The sequence below is a fragment of the Adiantum capillus-veneris genome, chromosome 28 (genome assembly GCF_014529385.1).
Source record: "Adiantum capillus-veneris isolate H3 chromosome 28, ASM1452938v2, whole genome shotgun sequence".
Taxonomy (NCBI): domain Eukaryota; kingdom Viridiplantae; phylum Streptophyta; class Polypodiopsida; order Polypodiales; family Pteridaceae; genus Adiantum; species Adiantum capillus-veneris.
The window spans coordinates 92,778,885-92,804,142 of NC_140958.1; the positions used below are offsets into that span (position 1 = coordinate 92,778,885).

The 25,258-nt window shown below is 44.9% G+C and overlaps 1 protein-coding gene across 2 annotated transcripts in view; it reads right to left on the reverse strand.

Moving 5' to 3' along the window:
- Positions 1–25,258, reverse strand: part of APM1 (aminopeptidase M1) — a 103,231-nt gene that overhangs the window by 38,348 nt on the left and 39,625 nt on the right. For both annotated transcript variants that reach the window (XM_086503844.1, XM_086503845.1), the window contains 4 exons: positions 7,355–7,500; positions 7,169–7,271; positions 6,496–6,682; positions 6,326–6,419 (listed from right to left, as the gene is read on the reverse strand). In XM_086503844.1, coding sequence (XP_086359970.1) covers positions 6,326–6,419; positions 6,496–6,682; positions 7,169–7,271; positions 7,355–7,500 — 530 coding nt within the window. The remainder of the gene's footprint in view (positions 1–6,325; positions 6,420–6,495; positions 6,683–7,168; positions 7,272–7,354; positions 7,501–25,258) is intronic.

A 25,258-nucleotide genomic window follows, 5' to 3' on the forward strand; every position in this document is an offset into this window, starting at 1 on the left:
TAACGACCCAAGAAATCAAGAGCTCCGATTTGGAATGAGAAAACCGATTGTCCCTCGGAATGGCCCTCGGAAATTTTTGAGCTAACTTGAGTTGTTTTGCAGATATGCTATAATCGCCAACAATTACTTTCTTTCAAGAAGGGAGGATGTCACAAACTGCTCACTTGTCAAGCCACTAAAGAACGGAGCCAACCTGCAGATCCCGGCCGAGGTGCCTAAAAACCTTAGAAGTCAAAGAAAACTTGTATAAAGCACCCAAAAGTGGCCGAAACGAAGTCAAACAAGTTTATAACCTCAAAACATGATGACATACTAACATCCAAAAATTCGCGGCGAATCCTGAAAGTTTAGGAAAGTGTTTTTTTGGGGTCACGTTTTCATATTTGATGCATTTAGGCTTTGGGCCTTAAAATATGAGCCTTGGGGGCGCTCTCTCGCATTCTTCAGCACACAGATTGCAGAGGAGGTGCTCCCCGGCTGTTGTACTTTGCGAATCGGCAATAATAAAGAAATATCAAAAGCGACACCAATCTTTGGGGCCAACACGTCTTGGCTAGGAACTCCGCCGCGCCGTGTCGTCTTCTCTCTCTTTTCCACTTGTTTTGAAGTGCTTAAAGTTGTTCATTCTGTTCTCTTCTGTTGGCACATGGTGCCTGTCCCCGTTACACTATCAGCCCATTAGTATCCCTAAAATCCAAAGGAAAATCAGTGACTTTATTCCATCTCGGTAACCTGCAACAAAGGAGCGGATTAACTCCCCTCTAATGCACTCCCATTTGCACCAAATTCAACCCTCTTGTTCTCCAAGATCTCTCGGAATAGTCGAAGCTAGACCAAAAGTCTCAAGGTAAAGTTCCAAATCTGAGGAGTATCTGCTAGGTCATCCTCCTCCATCCACTTCGCATCCAATGCCGGATGGTTCTTGAATTTAACTAAGAGCAGCCGTTTGTTCACTTTACCTTTCACTTTCCTTTCCTGGTGAGCCAATATCAGTTCCAGAACGAAAATCTCCTCGCTCTCTTCCATTTCAGGTTGCTCCTCAGGCTCTCTGACCACTAGCACCTCACCCTTGAAAGGTTTCAATAGACTCACATGAAAAGCATTGTGAATCTTCCAAGTATCTGGCAACTTTGGTCTGAAGGTTATATCATTTATCTTCTCTTGAATCTAGAAAGGGCCATAGTACCGCATACTTAGCTTTGGAAAAAGCCGCTCCTTTCTCTTTCGTTTCCTCCGGCATGCCTTCTCAAACCGTAAGAGCACCCAGTCATCTTCCTTCAGCTACAAGTCGCATCGATGCTTGTCGGCTGCCTTTTTATGCCGTGCTGGAGACTTTTCAAGAGCCTTGCGAACCTTGGCAAAAGCAGTATCCAGATCTCGCGTGTACTAATATGCTTCAAAAATCTTATCTTTGGTGCTTAGAAACGGTGGTACCTTCTTAGCACTCTCGATTACCTCAAATGGCACCTTCCCCGTCGATGAATAAACTGTGTTGTTGAAGGCAAAAACTCCACCAAGGGCAAGTACTTTTCCCATTGAGTCTTTTGATCCGAAATATAAGATTTCAACAAAACAAAAACCATTGAATTGGCTATCTCAGACTGCATGTTTGTCTGTGGGTGGAACGAGGACGAGAACTGCAACCGCGTGTCAATGTTCTCCCAGATTACCCTCCAAAACAAACTAGTGAATCGGACGTCTCTGTTCGAGACTATAGACTTGGGCATGCCATGTAACCGAGAAATCTGTGAAACAAACAGTCTCGCCAAATGATCAAGCTTAACTGACTTCTTTAATCGAATGAAATCGGTTTGCTTCCTGAATTTGTCGAGGACTGTCCAATTGCCATCATGCCCATTCTGAGTCTTAGGAAGATCAAAAATAAAGTCCTCGCAATGCTTTCCCAAGGGCGAGAGGGTATGGGTAAAGGCTGTAAAAATCTTGGTGCCTTGGCACTCTGCTAAAACCTTTTCCCTCAAAGGCTGTGTAATAGATCGGTTATGTATCAAATAGCCGTCCCATATGGAATAGCCTGCAATTGTGTACCCACTCTATAACCGAGTAAAGATGTCTGCAAAATCAAGATCGATGGCGTATTGATCTACCGTATCCTCGAAGCTTCTATGATGAATCGCGGAAATAGCCAGACCCAGGGGCTTGCGAGACGACGCATCTGCCACTAAATTCTTCTGTCCTTGAACGTGGACTATCTCGAAATGAAACTGTGACAGAATGTTACCCCATCTCATCTGCTTTTCCGAAAGCTACTTCTAAGACAAGAAGTAGCGTAAACTCTCATGTAAAGACACAGTAAAATCGGCTACAGGTATAGTCGTCACTGTGTAAGAGCATGGATAATTCCCAAAAGCTCTTTCTCATAAACCTATGCAACCCGTTCAGGATGTGAAAACATCCTGCTCTCGTAAGCTATGACATGGCCTTCTTGCATCAAGACTCCTCCGAAACTGCAACCATATGCATCACAGTAAACTTCAAAGGGCTTTTGCAAGTCTAGGAAGGCCAAAATTGGTCCCATTGTCAACTTTTCCTTGAGAGTCTGAAAGGCTTCAATCTCTAACAGTCCCCAAGTAAAAGGAACCCCTTTCTAAGTCAACATGTGCAAAGAAGAAGCTACCTCTGCAAATTCTCAAATGAACCGCCGGTAATATGAGCACAAACCCAAAAAGCTTCGAAATTCATGAACATTTTTCAGATCGGGCCACTCACAAATGGTCTCAACTTGGCCGGGTCCATCTTTACACCTTCTGTTGAGACGATGTGTCCCAAAAAGTGTATCTTTGGCAAGAAACTCGCTCTTTTTCGCATTTACAACCAATTTATGTTGCCACATACGTGTAAAACTTGTAACAAACGGCGTTCGGGCCAGTCACAACTGGTCTCAACTTTGGCCGAGTCCATCTTTACACCTTCCATGAGACGATGTGTCCCAAAAAGTATATCTTTGGCAAGAAAAACTCTCACTTTTTTGCAATCACAACCAATTTATGTTGCCACATACCTGTAACAGACGGCGTCTGTGCTCCATCTCACTCTTGGAGAAGACGATCGTGTCATCAAAGATAGTGCCCAACCGTCTCTAGGAGCAATTCGGATCTCATGATATCCATTCTTCAGATCGATTTTGCTAAATCAAGAAGACCCTTGAAGTCTTTCGAGTATAACATCAATCCTTGGGATAGGGAATCTGTTCTTGAAAGCTCTATAATCAATACACATTCTCCAAGATCCATTTTTCTTCAAAACCAACAGCACTGGCGACAATAAGGTGGTGTACTAGGCTGAGTGAGACCCTTCTCTAGAAGCTCTTTCATAATTTTCCTCTTTCTTATCTGAAATCCTATGATGATCTTGCATCAGGTTCCCTTAGTTTGTTGGAACCCTCGGATGCAATTCTCGTACAGCTCCGCAATTCGGTGATGCAATTCTCGTACAGCTCCGCAATTCGGTGATGATCTGTTACTTGACTTCTTCGATTCGTTCTCTTAATTGGAAGACTCTTGCCCTAACGAGATGGATATTGTCCTATCCGGCATGCATCCCAAATCCTTGCTTAGCATCTCCAATGATTACAGACAATGCTCTCGAACCTCTTTTGGCAAACCATTGTGGCAGTACTCACCCGATGTATCTTTCTTAATCATTTAAATGATGCCAAGTTGTGATGACATCTCTTTTTTATATTTGTCTGATATCCAAGTTAACGTGAAAGTTCTCTTGAATTTTACCCACGTCACAGGTGCGTCTCTGCGTAGCAACACATTTGACCACCATATTTGTGCGATTCCTTGCAAGTAAGATGCCGCCCTTCGCATCTTGGAGTGTCCCGTGAACCAACCTCTAGAGAAGGTGATGTTAAACTGCTGTACAAACGCAAGGGCTTGGCGAACTCGATAGGGTGGCCGGTTTGGTGGTGTACTGCCTGGAATCAAATCAATCGTATGATCTTTTGGACGTGCAGGAGGTAGCTCTTCTGGTAAGCCTTCAGGGAAACAGTCAGCCTGAGCTGGAAATTCTTGTCGTTTCTTTTCGAGGTCAGACATATTTGACCTTTGACCATCATTCAATTCTTTTAAGAAGATCGAATAGACAAAAAGACTAGATTTCATTTAGTGGGATGGACTCGCCTTTTAGTTTTATATCAAGTACAATCTCTTTGTCCTTTTCATTCTTCAAGATGGCCTTTCCTGCCCTATAATCGACCACGGCACTGTTCTTGTGGAACCCAGGGATTCCTAGGAGGATGTCACACCCTTCCCAAGGCATGATATAAAGGTCCTCGTGCCCTAAATACCCCTGAGATGCAAACGGAGTTTGCCAATGACTGAAGTAATGGCAACATCCCGTTCAGGTTCCGCTAGAACAGCCGCAACCGGTGGCCCCATTTCCTCGAGCATAATTCAAGGTCGAGCCACCAATTTGGTTGAAAATGAAGTTGGCCTTGGCTCCTCCATCAAAGAAGATAAGGGCTTTTTGGTCTCCCACTTTGCCCCATGCTCTGCAAAGTTTGGTACTTTCGCCCGTCTGATCAGGGTCAACGTTTCCCACAAAATCTGGTCCCAGTCTTGCTTTCGTATTTCCTAATCTTCCCCACTCGTCTGCTGCTTTGGAACTCTCTGGCTTATCTTTTGGTGGTCCTTTGATTCATCTTTTATTCAAGAGTTCTGTCCAGCTCTTTCTACGAGTACATGTTTCGCTTTTCTGCCCTCGTCTGTCCTTTCAGCTTTCCTCCCGATCTAAGAGGAGAATCAATGGCCTCACGCCAACTGGAGTGAATTTCATCAGTCGGGTAATTCTTTAGGTGTTTCTTAAATCTCGGGTCTCTGTAGTACTTCATCAATCATTCCACACAAGGTCAACCTGCAGTTGACGTTTGTACTCCACTCCGGCAAACTTCCATGCCGAAAATTTGCACAATTCCTCTTTTTGTTCTTCGGTTCCCGCGCCGGATTTCAACTTTTCTTTGCATGCCCACCAAGAAGTGTTATCTCTGTCAGATTCTCTACGAAAACCAATGTGTACTCTTGGGTTCTTTATGGCTTATGCCCTTTAAGACAGAGCGATGAAGACGACAACGTGCCCAATGCGCGATGTACGAAGGGTGGGAGTGGCTCATAAGTCCGGGGTCGGGAGGCGAAGATTCTTTCACAGACATATAAAATCTCGACTGCTCTATCATATTCTCCTCAAGAACCTGTGCGCGCTGCAGAAAGGATCGGATCCTCCATAGAAGAAGCATCTTTTTGAGCTTTGATACCACTGTAAGAGGCTTGGACACTCCAAGCCAGAAATCAATAGCAACACACGAACATAAACTTTAAAACCATTGAACTTTGAGAGAGAGAGAGTCGACATGGCACAGCGGAATTCTGTGGCTAGAAGCATTGGCCCCAAAGATTGGCGCCACTTTTGGTATTTCTTTATTTATTGATCACAATAAGGGTACAACTCCCGAGGGTCCTCTCCTCTTAGACTCTACGTCTAGATGCTCTGCAGAGTGAGGCCCCAAGGGCTCTTTTATTCTTAAAGGGATGCCCCAAAAGCAGAGCCCCAAAAACAAGTAGTTCAAAAGCACTTCCCCACAAAAGCATCTGGTCTTAAAAGCTACAGCCCTAGCTGCCCTGATTTACGCCGTTAATCGTGGATTTCCGTACAACTTGCCACGTCAGCAGTCAGCGTGATTTATGGAACGCCGTACAACCTGCCACGTCAACCTCCTCAACGCGCTGGCGATTTTTGACTTTATTTTTAATTCCTTAATGTACCCTCGGCCCCATCGGACGGGACCCCATAAGTTGGAACAACTTATACATTCAATCTTCCACTTAGTCTCGTTCGGGTGGACATGTCACATCATCATCATCTTCTGACAACCGCCTCCAAGTCAGCCTGTTGCTCAAGAACCTTCTGAGGTTGAGGAAACGGAAGAAATACTCCAACCAGAGCAGATTATTCATCATTACGAGCGGCCAATCTAAGTCCGGAAAGATTACACAAGTATTAGGTAAAGTTTAAGAATTATTCTACTTTCAACGCTCAGTGGATGATCGAGCAGGAATTAGCATCTTATCTCGAGATTCTAGAAGGATATGTACAAGCGCTCTAGTTGAGGACAATTGTTTAGAAGCCAGGGGTATGTTGCAAAATAGACTATTTTCTTATTTTTCCTTAACATATTGTTTTTATTGAAAATAGCATATTTAAATGTGTGCACTTAAACCGTAAGGTTAGGAACTGTAAATCTCCTGGGACTCTTGACCAAGATCTCTCAGCTTTGTGGGCGGAAAAGCACCAATGTACAACTTACTCTTCATAAAATGGTAAAGTTTTTGTGGCCACATCCAGTGCAAATTTTCCTTGTTCAGCTTTACCAACTTCACAATATACACGCACTTTGTTTCCTGAAATTTACCAGCAGGCTTCAGTAATGCCTATGTTGTCCAAAAATAAAAAATCAAAATGGAAATGCATATTTACCTGTTGGTGTTTCGCTCTCAAGATATTCTAGCTCCCCCACAACAAGAGCCACCAAATAAGTAGACATCCTTGGAGATACTTGGAAGGACACCCTCTTACTCGTTCCAGAAACCTCTTCTGTCTCGACTGGCATGTTGGACAAGACAACTCTATCGATAGGAGCTTGCACAATCATCTTAAATGTGGCCTATTATTCACGCCCAAAAAAAAATTCAGTGATTTTACGAATGAGACAGATTTATTATATAGGAGGGGGAAAGAACAAAGAAATGTAGCACTTTGCATGCCTTATGATGTACTTACTGAGAATGAAGTTATGAAGTCTATAGTCCTAAGGGTGCTAAAAATCCAGGACTCTGTTACAGAGTTTAAATATAACCTGATTTTGTTGAGCATTTTGCATTATTGGTTGTGCAGTTACGTAATTTACAGGGTCATGCAAAAAATTTGTATCACGTTTGAGACAAAAATACAGCATGAACAAGCTCAACATTAAAACACATGAGGGTCATGCAAAAATTTGTTATCAAAAGTAAGACAGAAAATAAAGCATGAACAAGCTCGGAATTTCCAAGGGATTGTATTGCATCAAAGAAGCATGACAGAAGACAATCTCTTGAAAACTAGAACGTCGAAGGAGTACATATTAACAGCAGGAATAACCAGGATAGACCTTAATTGCTGGCTCATCCCAGCAGGGAAAGCAGCGGCGAGCATCCGCAGGTTCAAACTGTGTAACTGCCATGTAATGCTTGAGACCATCCTTCAAGTAAGAGCTGGTATGAACGAAGCAACATTTTATAGCAATAACAATCAAGAATGTCACAGGCACAGAAGAGGAATAAAGGAATGTTCTTACCTTCTGTAAAGACCTTTCATGCTGTCATTCAGATTTCCTTGAAAATCCAAAGAAAGTAATGCCTCCCCTACCGGTAAGCTTTGTTCAAATGACAGCACCAGTATCTCATCTTCCTTATCAATCTCAACCGAGGTGGGCCAAAACACCTAGAAACCAATGTGACATTTCAGGCTTTGGAGGAATATATATTTGATGCAAGCCGCCTACCTCGAAGGAGTAATATAAAATTCAAGTGAAGAAACTAGTGCTTATGACAGCATGATGAATGACTTCTGCTTGAAATTCTATGTAACCATAGTTTGTTCAAAAGACTCCACATTCACACAGCAAAAGGTTGTAAACGAAATCTTGAACAGCAATGATTGACAATACTGTTGACATAATTTTCTCTGTTCTCTCCAGCATCTCTGCCAGATTTCGTAAATAACGTAACCAGGCTCTGATTTTCATCAACAATGTTGCATAATCTCGAACAGCCACAATTGACATACTTAATTTAAGACTCCATGTTCTTTGATTCTCCCCCTTAGTCAGTAACCCTCATTGGGTGACCATATCTTAGCTAATAGTTCTCAATTTTGAATTTGTAAAGTAGCCTTGAGAATTAAAGCTATTCTGCTGCTCAAGGCTTACACATTTTTGTGGGGGGGAAGTTCAACATGACAGTAAAGGAGATCCGCTTTCTGTTTATTTTTTCCTCTGTTAATTTTCTGTAACAGACTTGGACACTCCAAGTCGAGAATCTATCGCGACAGCACAAATAACCACTTCAAAACAGTTCACAGTTCACAATTGATTCGACACTGGCCCGCCGGCGGAGTTCCGTGCCTAGAGATATTAATTCAAAACAGTTCACAGTTCACAATTGATTCGACACTGGCCCGCCGGCGGAGTTCCGTGCCCCCCTTTCAGTATTTCTTTTTATATTAATTTGTGTTCAAAGTACAAGAATGCGGGTAGGCGCTCACACTCAGACTTTGCGTCCAGATGCTCTGAGTTATGAGGCCGGCTCACATATTTAAAAGTACAAGGGATGCCAAAAGTAGAGCCCAAAAGCTTCTTTTAAAAGCTGAAGACTTAAAAGCTTCCATAAATAAAGCCCTCTTAAAAATAAAGCAGAGACTCTTTCTTTCTCTCTCTTATGCTTTAATAAAATAAAGCAAAAAGGAATCTCTCTCTTTCCCATCAGTGTGGAGCAAATAAAGCAAAAGAGCTTTCTCTCTTTGGTTCCCTTGCGTGGCAAAAGGCTGGCCCAAAAGCTGTCTTGCTTTTCCGTAAAATCCGCCGCAAAACGCGGGATTTTGTACGGCTTGCCACATGTCAGCCTCCGCCACCTGTTCCAGGTCTGCAGGGCCACGTCAGTTGGGCAGCCCGCCACAGGGGGGGGGTGTGTGCACTAGGCAGCCACGTCATCAGTTTGTGACATACCCCCCTCTTGAAAACATTGTAATCGCCCTCGACTACGCCTGCAAAACATACAGAAACCATAAACTGTCTTAACAGACACTGTCTGTTAGTACCTATGCACTAGAAACACACATCTAGCACATGTACCAATCGACAGTCGCATCACATGACATTCAACATTCATTCGGATCTTAGACCATGATTAATCGTCAATGCAGTTAGCAATCGCATCTAGATCCTGTCGCAATTGCAACCATGTCTATTCGAGATCATTTAGACCAAACTGCTACAGTCATTTCATCTATCAGTTCCTGCACTTTAAAAAAAACAAGTCAAGAACAAATCAGTTTCATATTCCAGAATTCCATTTCATAAAGTCATACAGCAGAATACTGTCAGCTCTAAGTATCCCTGAAGCTCAAAGAGACATCAGTGACTCTAGTATTCTAAAAATCAAGGCATTTGTTGACAAAGGAGCGGACTCTTGTGCAACCCACTGCACCAGATCTCCGGGCAAGCTAAATTCGCGGTTCCATTCGGAATAGACTATGCTAAATCAAAAGCTTCAAGGTAAAGTTTCACAATCTGAAGAGTATCTGCTAGATCCTCCTCCTCCATCCACTTCGCATCCAATGCAGGATAGTTCTTGAATTTAACCAAGCATCGCCTTCTTACTTTACCCTTATTCTTTGTGTCCTTATGTGCCAAAATCTGTTCAGGAACAAGGATCTCCTCGTTTTCTTCCACTTCGGGTTGCTCATCGGGCTCCCCATCATCGGGCTACCCTTCTCCTCACTGCCCGCGGCCGTGCCTATCCCCCGCCCCTGCCCCTGCTGCTTCCTATCCCCCACCTCCGCTTTGCAAGGCCCCCTTCCCAGTTTGGTTCTTCTCGTCGGGCTTCATCAGCATTTTTCGGACCCGCTCGACGTGTTTGTTCTAGCAGGAGAACACCTTCTCTCTGTCACCTTCACTTGCAGTAGCTGACACAGATGAAAGCTCGTGCTCTGCCCTAGGACTCTCATGAAGCCCCCTCATTCGAACCCCGCCAAGCCCACCATCCGACTTGCTATGTCGCCAACAGAACAAGCGATCCTTCCAGCAGAGGTGGAGCCAAGGTGGTTCAAAACGTACTGTACGTGGCGTATATGTACGTATTGTACGTTGTTTCGTATAGGAAAAAAATTGATGTACATAAATATACGTACTTTTGTAAAAAAACCACAAAGTACTAAATTTTCTAGGACATATTCAATAAAAAACAAGAGAGAAGGCATGCTCTAGACCCTAAACCGGAGATCGCTCCTTCGAGTATGGGTTGCATGGCTTAGGCATGATGATTTTGTTGCAAGCAGCAAGACAAACATGAGAGAGAGAGACAGAGAGAGAGAGAGAGCCTGCAAGAGGAACTCGGAGAAGAAGAAGAAGAAGAGAGTTTTAACCCAAGAGACCTTAAAGATCTAGCCGACGCGGAGTTGATCTCAAGACCTGTGATTCAAGAGGGAAATGGCATAACAAATCTACCACGCTTGGGTGATAGAAAGGTTATGCCATTTCCCTCTTGAATAACAGGTCTTGAGTTCCACTCCTCGAAGAGAGAGAGAGAGAGAGAGTAGAGAGAGTATTTACCTCCGCAGAGCTCTCTGCAACCTGCTATTTCTCTGCAGTGAACAATCTCTGAACCTTCAATACACACGTCTACAAATTGTGGCCTAAAAACTGCTCGCATAGTTTAGGCGAAACCCTCAACCACGCAATAGAGCAGGAATTTATTTATTTTTTTAATGCAACGTACGGTACGGATCCATACAGAACGTCCGTACGATACGAATACGTTCCGTACATACGTGTTGATCCTACATTGGACCATGGAGCGCCTTCAAGTCACCTCTGTTATCTGCAAGATAATTGGCAGTCTACCCAATCGAGGCGAGGTACGTGACCTCCTCCAAGCCCGTCTCCTAGTAGACGTGGGAAAGATCATCGAAATACAACTTCTCGGGCGAGGATACTACCAAATCGAGTTTCAGACTCCCGCGATGGTTGCCAAAGTCATCTTGATGATCCCACTTGCGAGCGGTCAGGGCTCACTTTCAACAGTGGCTCCATGGTTTCGACCCAACCTCTGATGTTCTTGCCTAGGGAGCAAATCTGCACATTTCGCTTTGCTTCCCTAGCCTAAGAAGAGAGTACCTCCCACTTCTTTCCAGGATTGGTTTTCGAGATCAGGACAGTTTTGGAGACCCCCCATATGGCAGCTTCAGTTGCTGCCAGGGCGGTAGGTATCCCTATAGTATGCGTTTTGGTACGAGACACTCGTACTCTCCCGAAGGTGGTCCTTCTACCTAGAGTGACTGGTGGGTGGCTACGCCAGAAGGTGGAGTACTCGGGACTCCTGAATCACTGTCATTTGTAGACAGATGGGCCATTTAGCGAAGGCTTGTCCTTGCAGGAGATCTCGACCCGCAGCGCAGGCTCAGCCCCCCAAGGTAGAACATGCACAACAGAGTCCAGACAGGTACCCAAGACAAACAGACTAGCGCTCCGACAGAGGCCAGCGACCTACCAGCTGATGGCTAGCAACAGGTGCACCATACTTACCAGGGAGCCGATCGGACAAGCCCGGAACGCCGGAACGGCATTCCAACCGGTTGCAATTGCCAGGAACGTCCCGGAGCACACGGTCGTTGTGACAGATCGGACAAAACCGGAAAAGGGCAAGGCCGAAACAGACAAGGCCAGAACAACAACGGCTAGAAAAAAACGTCAACCTCCAAGACCCAACCGTTGTTTTTTGGCATGGGCAGCCTTAGAAATTGCTCCCTCTTCCCCCCATTCCTTCACAAATGCAACAAGCCTCAAGGCGCCCTCTCTCCCTTGCTCTCAAGCTCTACCCTCGTAGCTCGGGCCTCAAGCTCTCAAGCTCTCTCCCTTGGGCTTGCCCTCAAGCTCTCTCTCCCTTGGTCTCAAGAGGTGAAGCCTCTCTCTCAAGCTCTCTATCTCAAGCTCTCACAGAGTCAAGCCTCTATCTGTAATTGCATGTGTTAGTGTGTATGGGCATATTGTCTGTCGTGTATGTACTATGCCCACTGCGCCGCACATCACAATCAAGTCATAGTAAGGTTGCATGGTCTTCAAATCGTGTTTTTGTGGATATTAGAATCAAAGAACTCTATTACTACTTGTATTCACACACATAATGCTAAAAATTGAATTATTTGGGTGTTTTTTAAGCCTCTCGTTCCGAACCCGATCCCGTTCCCCGATTCCGCAGGGAGGCCCGTCGTCGTTCCTGTTCCGCGTTCCGGGCAGCTATGAGGTGCCCGGCCACCGTCGACACAAGGACTCGCCATGCTGCCCCCCCTGGTGGCCGACCTTCTACGGCCTACCACCCAGCAGCATTGGATTCCCACAGAGAGCCATTTCGACCCATTGCAACGGAATTCCCCTGAAGAGTCTCCATCCACCTCAACTTTACCGCCGCCAAGCCCCCCCCCTCCCCCCCCCCCCCCCCCCTCTCTCCTGTCGCTCCCCCCCTTTCTCCCAATGCGCCCTTAGCCTCATCACTCGATCCATCCCATACTCTCCCTCCAACACAGGGGACTGGACATTCATTCACAGCTTGACGCTCAATTGGTAGTGCTTCCGCCACGAGCCGAATGGCTCGGGAGAGACAACCCTATTTCAGGACGCCACTTCTGTCACAACCTGGTGATGTGGCACGCCCTCGGACACACACACACCCTGCTGACATGGTAGACCTACGTAAATCACGTCGACAGGCTGACGTGGCAAACCTCCACAAAACGCACCGACAGGCTGACGTAGGAGCAGTGTACGGACATTCCATAAAAAGCGTTCACATGCTGTACGGATTTTCTGTAAATTACGCTGACTTTTTTTAGCAGTTTTTGGGAAATTTGCTTTTAAGTTTAAATAAAGATTTTGGGGCTCTGCTTTTGGGCATCCCTTGTAAGAATAAATAAGTCCTTTGGGACTCACTACAGCATATGGACGCAGAGTTTGAGAGTGAGTACCCGCGGACTCTCTTGTACTTTGTACCACACAGATTAATATAAAAACAAACATCGAAAGGGGCGCCAGTCTTTGGGGCCAATACCTCTTGGCACGGAACTACGCCAAGCCGTGTCGTCTTTTGTGAAGTGTTTTGAAGTGAATCTCTGTTGGGGTGTCCAAGTTTGTTACAATGGTATCAGAGCACGGCCAATTTCTCTTCTACCGGGAAATCCGATCCTTTTCTCGCCACACTTGTGGATTCCGAAAAGAATCAGTCCACTTCTTCTAAATCTGTTGATGCGGGAGGAGATCACGAAGAAGATTCAACCGAATTAAGAGAGGAAGAGTACGGGCCACCTCGGCCTACTCAGTACGAACTTCAAGAGATGGAACATCAACAACAGGCTGACAAGAGCACAAAGCAAATGATAAAATTTGCAAAAGACCCTCAGTTTGCAAAATTTGTTTCAGCAATCCAGCTGTAACAAACTGCTAATGTGTCAAAGCCTAAAGAATGGAACCAACTTACAGATGTGGGCGGAGGGACCTAAACCCTAAGAAGAACAAGTAACAGAAGAAGAAGTCCTACCAATTTATGGGGACACCGTCCGATGGGGGCCCAGTGATATAAAGGAAGTAAAATAAAGCAGGACCCACATACACACTCACGCAAAACTGATGACGTGGCAGCTTTTCCAAAAATTACGTTGGCATGATGATGTGGCAAGTTGTACGAAATTCCGTGTTTTGCACTGGCTGATGACGTGGCAGGCTGTACGGATTTTTGTAAGTTGCGCTGGCAGCTTTTTGGCTTTGCTTTTGGACCAGATGCTTTTGAGTTTGAAGGCTTTTCATTGTAACTGCTTTTCAAGCCAAGGGCCTTCAAATATGAGGCTAGGGCTCATTCTCTAGCATGCTTCCTAGAGAAGATGCAGAGTCTGGAGTACCGGCTTGTACTGTGTTGATGCAATATAAAGAAATACCGAAAGGGGCGCCAAGGTTTGGGGCCAATACTCTCTGGGGTGGAAGTCCGCCACTCCGTGTCGCGTGTTGTCTCTCTCTCTCTCTCAATTCAGTTGTTGATGAAATGCTAAAAGTTTGTTCAGTCTATTCTTTTCTATTGGCACGTGGTTCCCGTCTTGTGACACCAGCATTGAAGTGCACACTCGGTGGCAAAAAGCCACCGACACACCCATCAAACCGGCAATCAAGAAACCTCCTTCTCCGAGGATGTTTACAGAAAAGAACTACAAGAGGTGGTTCAAACTCAGATCAGTCAGCTTTTGGACGCGAACAATCAATCCAAAAAGCAAGTGAAAAAGCGCAAGAAGGGGACTGACTACCCTGGTTATTTGGGCAGTCAATCTTCTTTTGCATCTGCAACAAAGCAAAAGAAGCGTGTACGCTTTGAAAGACTAAATGAGACTTCGTATCCAAAATACAAAAACCCAATTCTTCTTCTTTCTCTTCTTCTGACAGTTCTTCTAGCTCTTCTGACTGGAGCTAGGAGGACAGAAAAGGTAAAAAGCGAAGCAAAAAGAAAAGCTTCGGAAAGGGCAAGTGTCACAAAGTGATGACGTGGCTGAAAGCAAAAACCCTAATTTCTGGCTGAAACCCTAAAATTCCTGCAAACCCTAAAATCTGCCAGAAACCCTAATTTGAAGCAAACCCTAAAATCAGGCTGAAACCCTAATTCCGGCCCGGAGGTGCCACGTGGCAGAGCAGTACGGAATTCCGGAAATTGCACCGGAAATTGTGGCAGCTTTTTATCAGTTGCTTTTGCGGCAGTTTTTACTCTACGCAAGAGAGAGGAAGAGAATGCTTTATTTTTAACAAAAATAAAGGAGACCTTGAGTGAGAAGAGCTTTTGGGCTATTATGCTTTTAACTAGAAAGCTTTTGGGGCTCTGCTTTTGGGCATCCCTTGTACTTTTAAATACGTGGTGAGGGCTTCACTTCTCAGAGCATCTGGACGCAGAGTCTGAGAGTGAAACCCTAGCCACTCTCTTGTACTTTGATCTGATTAATATAAAAAGAAATACCGAAAGGGGCGCCAGTCTTTGGGGCCAATATCTCTAGGCACATAACTCCGCCGGGCCAGTGCAAATGTAACAGACTTGGACACTCCAAGTCAAGAATCAACCGCAACAGCACCACTTCAAAACAATTCACAGATCACAATAGATTTGCACTGGCCCGGTGGAGTTCCGTGCCTAGAGATATTGGCCCCAAAGACTGGCGCCCCTTTCGGTATTTCTTTTTATATTAATCAGTTCAAAGTACAAGAGAGTGGGTCGGGATTCACTCTCAGACTCTGCGTCCAGATGCTCTGAGAAGTGAGGCCCTCACCACTAATTTGAAGGTTACAAGGGATGCCCAAAAACAAAGCCCCAAAAGCTTCAAATCAAAAGCAATTGCTCTCTCTCACACATAGAGTCAAAACTTGAAAGCAAAAGCATTCTCTCTCTCTTTCTCATTACGTAGAGAAAAAGCAAAATTTGCGTCGCTCGTCATTAAAATTTATTAAAATAAAAAATAAAAAATTCTACCTGTGCAATTTCCGGAAATTAGGGTTTTTGGCATGAATTAGGGTTTGCACGAATTTTAGGGTTTCTGGTAGAAATTAGGGTTTCTGCTGTCCGTAGCCACATCATCACTTTGTGACAGAAACTGTGACAAGATGTTAGCCCACCGCCTCTGCTTTTCCAAAAGCTGCTTCTGTGACAAGAAGTAGCGTAAACTTTGATGATGAGTGAAGATTGTGAAGTCGGCTCCAAGTAGGTAATGTCGCCACTGAGTAAGAGCATGGATCACTACCAAAAGCTCTTTCTCATAAAACTGTGTTGTCATTCGGACCTTGAAAACAATCGTCTTTCATAGGCAATCACAGGGCCTTCTTGCATTAAGACCGCTCCCAGACCAGGACCACACGCATCACAACATACTTCAAATGACTTTTGCAAATCCGACAAAGTCAATACTCGTCCTGTAGTCAATTTCTCTTTTAGTGTTTGAAAGGCAGTCTGAAACCGGCCCGTGGGGCGATAGGCTTTGGCTTTCACCCGAAATTCTTTACTTTACTTTAGACACACACACACAGAGAGAGAGAGAGAGAGAGAGAGAGAGAGTACTTTGCAGAAGGAACCTGCGATGGGAATTAACACTTAAGCACACACACACAGCTCGGAAGCTAGAATGCTCCGAGCAGACGCCGACAACCTGTAGGCCCCAAAATTGGCGCCTTTTTCGTTATTTCTTTATTCTTTAGGAGGGTAAATTACAAAGAAGAGTCCTGGGAATCCTTTATCTGTATCGAGCTAGATACCACCTGTTTTGGACACTCCAAGTCAAGAATCAACCGCGACAGCACCACTTCAAAACAATTCACAGATCACAATAGATTTGCACTGGCCCGGCGGAGTTCCGTGCCTAGAGATATTGGCCCCAAAGACTGGCGCCCCTTTTGGTATTTCTTTTTATATTAATCAGTTCAAAGTACAAGAGAGTGGGTCGGAATTCACTCTCAGACTCTGCGTTCAGATGCTCTGAGAAGTGAGGCCCTCACCACTAATTTAAAGGTTACAAGGGATGCCCAAAAGCAGAGCCCCAAAAGCTTCAAATCAAAAGCAATTGCCCTCTCTCTCACACAGAGAGTCAAAACTTGAAAGCAAAAGCATTCTCTCTCTCTTTCTCATTGCGTAGAGAAAAAGCAAAATTTGCGTCCCTCATCTTTATATAAAAATAAAATAAAAAATCAGCCCCCGCGATTTTCGGAAATTAGGGTTTTTGGCAGAAATTAGGGTTTGCAAGAATTTTAGGGTTTCTGCTATCCGCCACGTCATCACTTTGTGGCAGCAAATCTATTGTGATCTGTTAATTGTTTTGAAGTGGTTATTTGGTGCTGTCGCGATTGATTCTTGACTTGGAGTGTCCAAGTCTGTTACAGTGGTATCAGAGCATGGCAGATTTCTCTTCTACGGGAAATCCGATCCCCGAATTTTTTTTCTACGGCACCTATGGCTTCGGGGCAATGACCAGTCGACTCCCTCTGCATCTGGAGATGCGGGCAGGGATCACAACGAAGATTCCGGCACGGAGTATGGCCCGCCTAGGCCTACTCCGGCGGAGCAGCGAGAGATGGAGCGTCGTAAATTGATTGATGATGCAACAAAGATAATGCTCAATTTTGCCAGGGACCCGAAGATGGCAAAATATATGAACCAGACCTCTTTGGAAGAGGTACAGACGGAGTAGCAGAGAACCACAACACGACTCCCGAAACCCGCTCTCAAGAAACCTTCTGCCTCCAAGAAATATACGGAGAAGGAACTAGAGAACGTGGTTGATGCACCGATTGCTCAGCTTTTCGACGTGCAAAAGAAAGACAAAGCACGGCAAAAAGCAGAAGAAAGGCACTGACTTCCCGGGATATTTGGGTCGTCAGTCGACATTCGACAAGGCAAAGAAGCAGAAGAAGCGTGTCAAGTTTGAAGGCTTACCCAGTTCTTCTTCTTCTTCTTTTGACAGTTCTTCTAGCTCTTCAGACTCGAGCGAAGAAGATAGAAAAAGCAAAAAGCGAAGCAAGAAACAACGCTTCGGAAAAAGCAAGAAAAAGGCAAAGAAGTCTAAGTCTCGCCCAGTGAGTGACACTTCTACAGAGGACTCCTCTACGGACAGTTCAGACTCTGACAACGGAAACTTTTATGCAAGCAAGAAGAATTTTTACAAAGCCAACCAGTATGACTTTCTTGAAGATAAAAGCAAGAAAGTCCGACAGTTTAAGGAAGGTGGCCAAGCACTCAAGTTTGATATTTTTTGGGGATACTCCAATGCTTCGAAGGCTTTGTCTTTTATACAGCAGTTTGACATCGCTTTCGCGGGAGAAGCTATTCAGAGCACTCCAAGATTCGGAGAGCTGCCTCTTATTTTAAGGGGAATGCTCGCACTTGGTGGTCCACACTTCTATTAAGCAAGACTGTGCCAGTTACATGGCTGGAATTCAAGAGGCTTTTTATTTCTTCTTGGTTGACTCAAGAGTTTGAACGAGATATACGAGCTGCTTGGAACCATCTCCGGATGACCAAGAGCGATACGGTGAATTCTTATTGTGACAGATTCTGGAGCTCCTTTCTACCCGCCTCTTCATTCAAGAAGATCTCGTTCAGAGAACAGATTAAGCGGTTTACCTTGGGTCTACCTACAGAGATCCAAGATCACTGCTTGGAACAGAAGTCAGCTTCTATTCAGGAGTTGATGAGTGATGCGATGCGGGGCTTTGCCATTCACTCTGGCAGTCTGACCTACCCCACAGATGAGGTCATGACACAACGACCCGGACAGACACAACGACCCGGACAAACTTCTGGGAAGAAAGTAGAAAGAGAAAGAGCAACCGAGAGAGAAAGGATGCACGACCCAAGCTTACTCCTCAGGAGAGAGCTCGCTTCATCAGGGAGGGGAAGTGCTTTGGATGCAGGGAACTTGGACACATCTCCGCGAAGTGCCCTAAAAAGGCACACAAAGAACGAAATGACAAGGACGACGAAAGGCCTGAGAGTTCGAGAGCAGCTGAGGACTGTGTACGAAAAGGCAAGATGAAAACAGGACAGGTTCCAGATTGTGTGGGTACTGATCCCGACACCATGGATGAGAGTACAGAACTTTGCCGAGCTTGGGGCAAAGTGAAAGATTAAGAGGCCCTGATTTTCTTTGATGGAGGAGCCAAGGCCAACTTTATTTCACCGGAATTGGCGGCGCGGCTCGAGATTACTCCCGATCGGATGGGAGCACTTGCAGAGGCAGTTCTAGCGGCACCCGGCAAGGACGTAGCCATTACACCTGTCATTGGCAAACTTCGGTTGCATTGTCAGGGGTATTTGGGGCATGAGGACTTCTTCATAATGCCTTTGGAGGGTTGTGATGTTCTCTTAGGGATTCCCTAGTACCACAAGAACAACGCCGTGTCGATTATCGGGCGAGAAAAGCGACTTTGACTACAGAAAAGGGCAGAACAATTGTACTTGATATTAAACTGAAGGACGAGTCTGTTCCTATTGTATCGGCTTCGGTCATTTCAAAATTAATGAAATCCAGTCTGTTTGTTTACTCGATCTTTATGAAAGAGTTGAGTGATGATGATAGGACAAATATGTCTAAACTTGATAAAGAACGCCAAGATTTTCTACACTCACGCCGATTGCTTCTCAAAAGGCCTGCCAGGGGAGTTACCACCTGCTCGTCCTGAAGATCATACCATTGATCTGATACCTGGTAGTACACCACCGAACCGGCCACCCTAACGTGTGAGCCGAGCACAGAATGAAGAGATTATGAACCAAGTGAAAGACCTTTTGGAAAAGGGTCTTGTCCAGCCTAGTACTTCACCATATTGCTCTCCAGTGTTGTTGGTTTTGAAGAAAGACGGATCTTGGAGAATGTGCATCAATTATAGAGCTCTCAACAAAATCACCATCAAGAACAGATTTCCGATCCCTAGGACTGATGATATACTCGACAGGTTACAAGGATCCCGGTGCTTAAACAGGATTGACTTGAAGAGTGGATATCATCAGATCAGGATACCGCCGGGAGACGTCTACAAGACAACTTTTCGGACGACTTTTGGGTTATTTGAGTTTTTGGTGATGGCTTTTGGCTTAACCAATGCTCCTGCGACATTTAACCGGATGATGGACAAGATTTTTCGAGAGTACAGGCTATTTGTTGGCACTTTCTTTGACGACATCATTGTTTTCTCCAAGAATGAGGCAGAACACAGAGATCATCTGCTTCAGCTCTTTCAAGCATTACTAGATCACAAGTTAGTGATTAATGGAAAGAAAAGTGAATTTTTCCTACCAGAGATACACTTTTTGGGACACATTGTGTCAGCAACAGACGTGCACATGGATCCGGCCAAGATAGAGACTATCCGTGATTGGCCCGACTTGAGGAATGTCCATGAAGTTAGAAGCTTCTTGGGACTGTGTTCGTACTACAGGCGGTTCATACGAAAGTTTGCAGAGGTTGCTTCCCCTTTGCATATCTTGACACAGAAAGGAGTACCCTTCTCGTGGAGACCCACAGAGGTGACTGCCTTTCACACATTGAAAGAGAAATTGACTACGGGACCTATTTTGACTTTGTCGGACTTGCAGAAGTCATTTGAAGTATATTGTGATACTTGTGGTCGTAGTCTGGGTGCGGTCTTGATGCAAGAAGGCCATGTCATAGCTTACGAGAGCCGTTTGTTCTCTAGGCCGTAGATGACAACACAGATCTATGAGAAAGAGCTTTTGGCGGTTATCCATGCTCTTACTCAATGGCGGCATTACCTACTCGGAGCGGATTTTACTGTCTTTACAGACCATCAGAGTTTGCTATACTTCTTGTCACACAAGCAGCTTTCGAAAAAGCAGATACGGTGGGCGAACATCTTGTCACAGTTCCACTTCCAGATTGTCCATGTGCAGGGACAGAAGAATGTGGTGGTAGATGCTTTGTCTCGGAAACCGTTGGTTCAGGCTATTTCCACGATACATCATAGGAGCTTCGAGGATATGGTCGATCAGTATGCCACAGATACAGATTTTGCATATATTTTTACACGGATACGGGATGGGGAGACAGTAGCTGGATACTCCCTTCGGGAAGGCTACTTGATGAAAAAGACTATGTTCTGCGTTACAGAGCCGTTGAGGGAAAAGGTTATGACCGAATGCCACTGTCCACCTTTTACGGGTCACCGCGGCATTGCTACCACCATGAAAGGGGTAGAGAGATACTTCTTTTGGCCGAGACTCAAGAAGGATGTGGAAGAGTTTGTGCGCAGTTGCTTGGTATGCCAGAAGGTCAAGTTTGACAGGCATAAGGCACAGGGATTGTTACAGCCTTTACCCATAACCACCCGCCCCTGGGAAAGTATAGCGATGGATTTCATTTTTGATCTCCCGAGAACACAGAGTAGTCATGATGGTATCTGGACTGTTATTGACAGATTTAGCAAACAGGCTCATTTCATTCCAGTGAAGAAAACAGTCAAGCCGGATCCTTAGCAAGACTGTTTGTGGCCCAAATTTTCAGATTACATGGCATGCCTGAGACGATTGTCTCCGACAGAGACCCCAGATTTACGAGTTTGTTTTGGAAGGCAATGTGGGAGAACATTCGCACGCGGTTGCCGTTCTCGTCATCGTTCCACCCGCAGACTGACGGGCAATCCGAGATTGCCAATTCAGTGGTTCTAGATTTATTGAAATCTTATATCTCAGATCAAAAGACTCAATGGGAAAGATATTTACCTCTGGTGGAATTTGCCTACAATAACACGATACACTCTTCGACGGGGAAGGCACCATTTGAGATTGTTGAAGGTGCGGCGAAGGTTCCACCCTTCCTCAGCACGAAAGATAAGATCTTTGAAGCGGATGAATATACGCGAGATCTGGATACGGCTTTTGCCAAGGTTCGCGAGACTTTGCAGAAGTCTCAAGAACGACAGAAGAAGGCAGCGGATCGCCATTGTCGCGACATGAAATTGAAGGAGGATGATTGGGTGCTCTTACGTTTTGAAAAGGCACGCCTACGGAAGAAAAAGGGAAAGGAGAGGCTTTTTTCAAAGCTTAGTATGCAATACTACGGCACTTTTTAGATTACTGAAAAGATAAATGATGTCTCCTTCCGATTGAAACTGCCAGATATTTGGAGGATTCACAATGCATTTCATGTGAGTCTTTTGAAACCTTTTAAAGGTGATGTGCCTGATGATGGGGAGCCTGATGAGCAACCCGAAGTGGAAGAAAACGAGGAGATCCTTGTTCCTCAACAGATTTTGGCACATAAGGATACGTAAGGTAAAGTCCGAAGGCGGTTCTTGGTTAAGTTCAAGAATTATCCTGCACTTGATGCGAAGTGGATGGAGGAGGAGGACCTAGCAGATACTCCTCAGATTGTGAAACTTTACCTCGATGCTTTTGGTTTAGCATAGTCTACTCCAAATGGAACCCAGAATTCAGCTTGGCCGGAGATCTGGTGCAGTGAGATGCACAAGAGGGGAGTCACTCCACTCCTTTGTCAACAGATGCCTTGATTTAGATACTAGAGTCACTGATGTCTCTTTGAGCTTCAGGGATACTGATAGCTGATAGTATTCTGCTGGATGACTTTATGAAATGGAATTCCTCATAATGATACTGATTTGTTCTTGACTTCTTTTGAGTGCAAGAACTGATAGCCGAAATGACTGCAGCATTTTGGTCTGATTGATCTCGAATAGACATGGTTGCAATAGGGGTTAGTCAATCGGACATCGATGAGGTCCCGATTGGACCTAGATGTGATTGCTAGCTACATTGCCGATAAATCATGCTCTAAGATCCGAATGAATGTTGAATGTCATGTGATGTCCTGTGATGTCTGGTGATGTCCTGTGATGTCATGTGATGTGACTGTCGATTTGGTACATGTGCTAGATGTGTGTTCCTAGTACGTAGGTACTAACAGTCAGTGTCTGCTGAGACGGTTTATGGCTTTTGTCGGTTTTGCAGGCGTAATCGCGGTCGATTACAATGCTTTTAAGAGGGGGATATTCACAAAGTGATGACGTGACAGACAGCAGAAACCCTAATTTCTGGCTGAAACCCTAAAATTACTACAAACCCTAAAATCAGGCTGAAACCCTAATTCAGCAAACCCTAATTCCTGCCTGGGGGTGCCACGTGGCAGAGCAATACGGAATTCCGGAAATTGCGCTGGAAATTGCGGCAGCTTTTTCTGAGTTGCTTTTGCGGCAGTTTTTACTCTACGCAAGAGAGAGGAAGAGAATGCTTTATTTTTAACAAAAATAAAGGAGAGCTTGAGTAAGAAGAGCTTTTGGGCTATTATGCTTTTAACTGGAAAGCTTTTGGGGCTTTGCTTTTGGGCATCCCTTGTACTTTTAAATACGTGGTGAGGGCTTCACTTCTCAGAGCATCTGGACGCAGAGTCTGAGAGTGAAACCCTAGCCACTCTCTTGTACTTTGATCTGATTAATATAAAAAGAAATACCGAAAGGGGTGCCAGTCTTTGGGGCCAATATCTCTAGGCACGGAACTCCGCCGGGCCAGTGCAAATCTATTGTGATCTGTGAATTGTTTTGAAGTGGTTATTTGGTGCTGTCCTCATTGATTCTTGACTTGGAGTGTCCAAGTCTGTTACAGCAAGAAAAAGGCAAAGAAACCCAAATTTCCCCGAGTTTCTGACAATTGTACAGGGGAGTCATCCTCAGACAGTTCGGACTCCAATGACCATATGTTTTATGCAAAGAAGAAGCATTTTTACAGAGCCAACCAAAATGACTTCCTCGAAGACAAAAGCAAGAAAGCAAAAAAGAATTCAAAGAAGGTGGATAAGTCAATTAAATTTGAATCCTTTTCTGGGTTCCGAGATGCTCTGAGGGCTTTGGCCTTCATCCAGCAGTTTGACATAGCCTTCTCTGGAGGGCATTACTCCGAGCACTCCAAGATTAGGAGGGCTACATCTCTTCTTAAAGGAAATGCTCGAACATGGTGGTCCACTCTTCTTCTGAGAAAGGAAGCTCCGATCAAGTGGTTGAAATTCAAAAGGCTCTTTATTTCTTCTTGGCTGGCCCGCGACTCGCAAGTATGAACGGGATATACGAACCGCTTAGAACCATCTTCGAATGACCAAAGGAGATTCTTTGGACACTTATTGCGTGAGATTGGAACTCTTTTCTACCAACCTCTTCATTTAAGAAGGTCTCTTTTAAGGAACAGACTGATCGGTTTTGCTGCGGACTCCCTACAGAGATCCGAGACTATTGCCTTGAACAAAAGTCAAATTCTATTGAAGAATTAGTGGGTCATGCGAAACGGGGTTTCTTGATACATTCGGGAAATTTGACTTACCCCATTGATAAGATTCTAACTCAGAGAATCCGACAGACCTCCAACAATGAAAGTAGAAAGAAAAGAGTTCCCAAGAAAAGAAGGATAAGGATACACAACCCTGGCTCACTCTTCGAGAGAGGGCCAATTATATCAGAGAGGGGAAGTGTTTTGGTTGCGGGGAACATGGGAACATCTCCGCAAAATGCCTCAAAAAGACACAGCAAGAAAAGACTGAAGACAGGCCAGAGACTACTAGAGCAGCAGAGGAACGTGGTAGTTAAGGCAAGATGAAAGCAGGACTGTTACCAGATTGCATGGGTACTGACCCAAGACTGATTGATGAAAGTACATAACTTTGCCGAGCTTGGGGCAAAGTGAAAGATCAAGAAGCCCCGATTTTCTTCGATGGAGGAGCCAAGGCCAACTTCATTTCACCTGAATTGGCGGCGCGGCTCGAGATTACACCCGACAGATGGGACCACCAGTAGAGGCGGTTTTAGTGGCACCCGGACGGGACATAGCCATTACACCTGTCATTGGCAATCTTTGATTGCATTGTCAAGGGTATTTAGGGCACGAGGGCTTCTAAATAATGCCCTTGGAAGGGTGTGACGTTCTCCTAGGAGTCCCTTGGTACCATAAGAACAACGCCGTGGTCTACTATCGGGCAAAGAAAGCAACTTTAACAAATGAAAGGGCCGAAAAATTGTACTTGATGTAAAACTGAAGGGCGAGTCCCGACCCTATTGTATCGGCTTCGGCCATTTCCAAATTAATGAAATCCAGTCTCTTTGTTTACTCGATCTACTTAAAAGAGTTAAATGACAAACACAGAACGAACATGTCTGACCTTGCCAAAGAACGCCAAGATTTTCTCCAGACACATGCTGATTGTTTCTCTGAGGGCCTGCCAAGCGAGTTGCCCCCAGCTCGTCTTGAGGATCACACCATTGATCTGATTCCTCGAAGCACACTACCAAACCGGCCACCTTACCATGTTAGCCGAGCCCGGAATGAAGAGATCATGAACCAAGTGAAAGACCTTCTAGAAACAAGTCTTATCCAGTCGAGTACTTCACCCTACTGATCTCCGGTGTTGTTGGTATTAAAGAAAGACGGATCTTGGATAATGTGCATTGATTACGGAGCTCTAAATAAAATCACCATCAAGAACAGATTTCCAATTCCAAGGATCGATGATATTCTTGACAGACTTCAGGGATCCTCTTGTTTCAGCAGGATTCGTTTGAAAAGCGCATATCATCATATCCGAATCGATCCGGGAGATGTCTACAAGAAAACCTTTCGGACAAGCTTCGATATGTATGAATTTTTAGTGATGCCTTTTGGCCTCACCAATGCTTCAGCAACTTTCAACCGATTGATGCATAGGATTTTCAGAGAGTATGATCATTTGTCGGTACTTTCTTTGATAACATTATAGTCTTCTCCCAGGATGAAGCAGAACATCGACACCATCTGCTACACGTCTTTCAAACATTGCTTGATCACAAATTAGTTATCAATGCCACAAAGCGTGAATTTTTCTTGAAGGAGATACACTTCTTGGGACACATCGTCTCAACAGCAGGAGTACA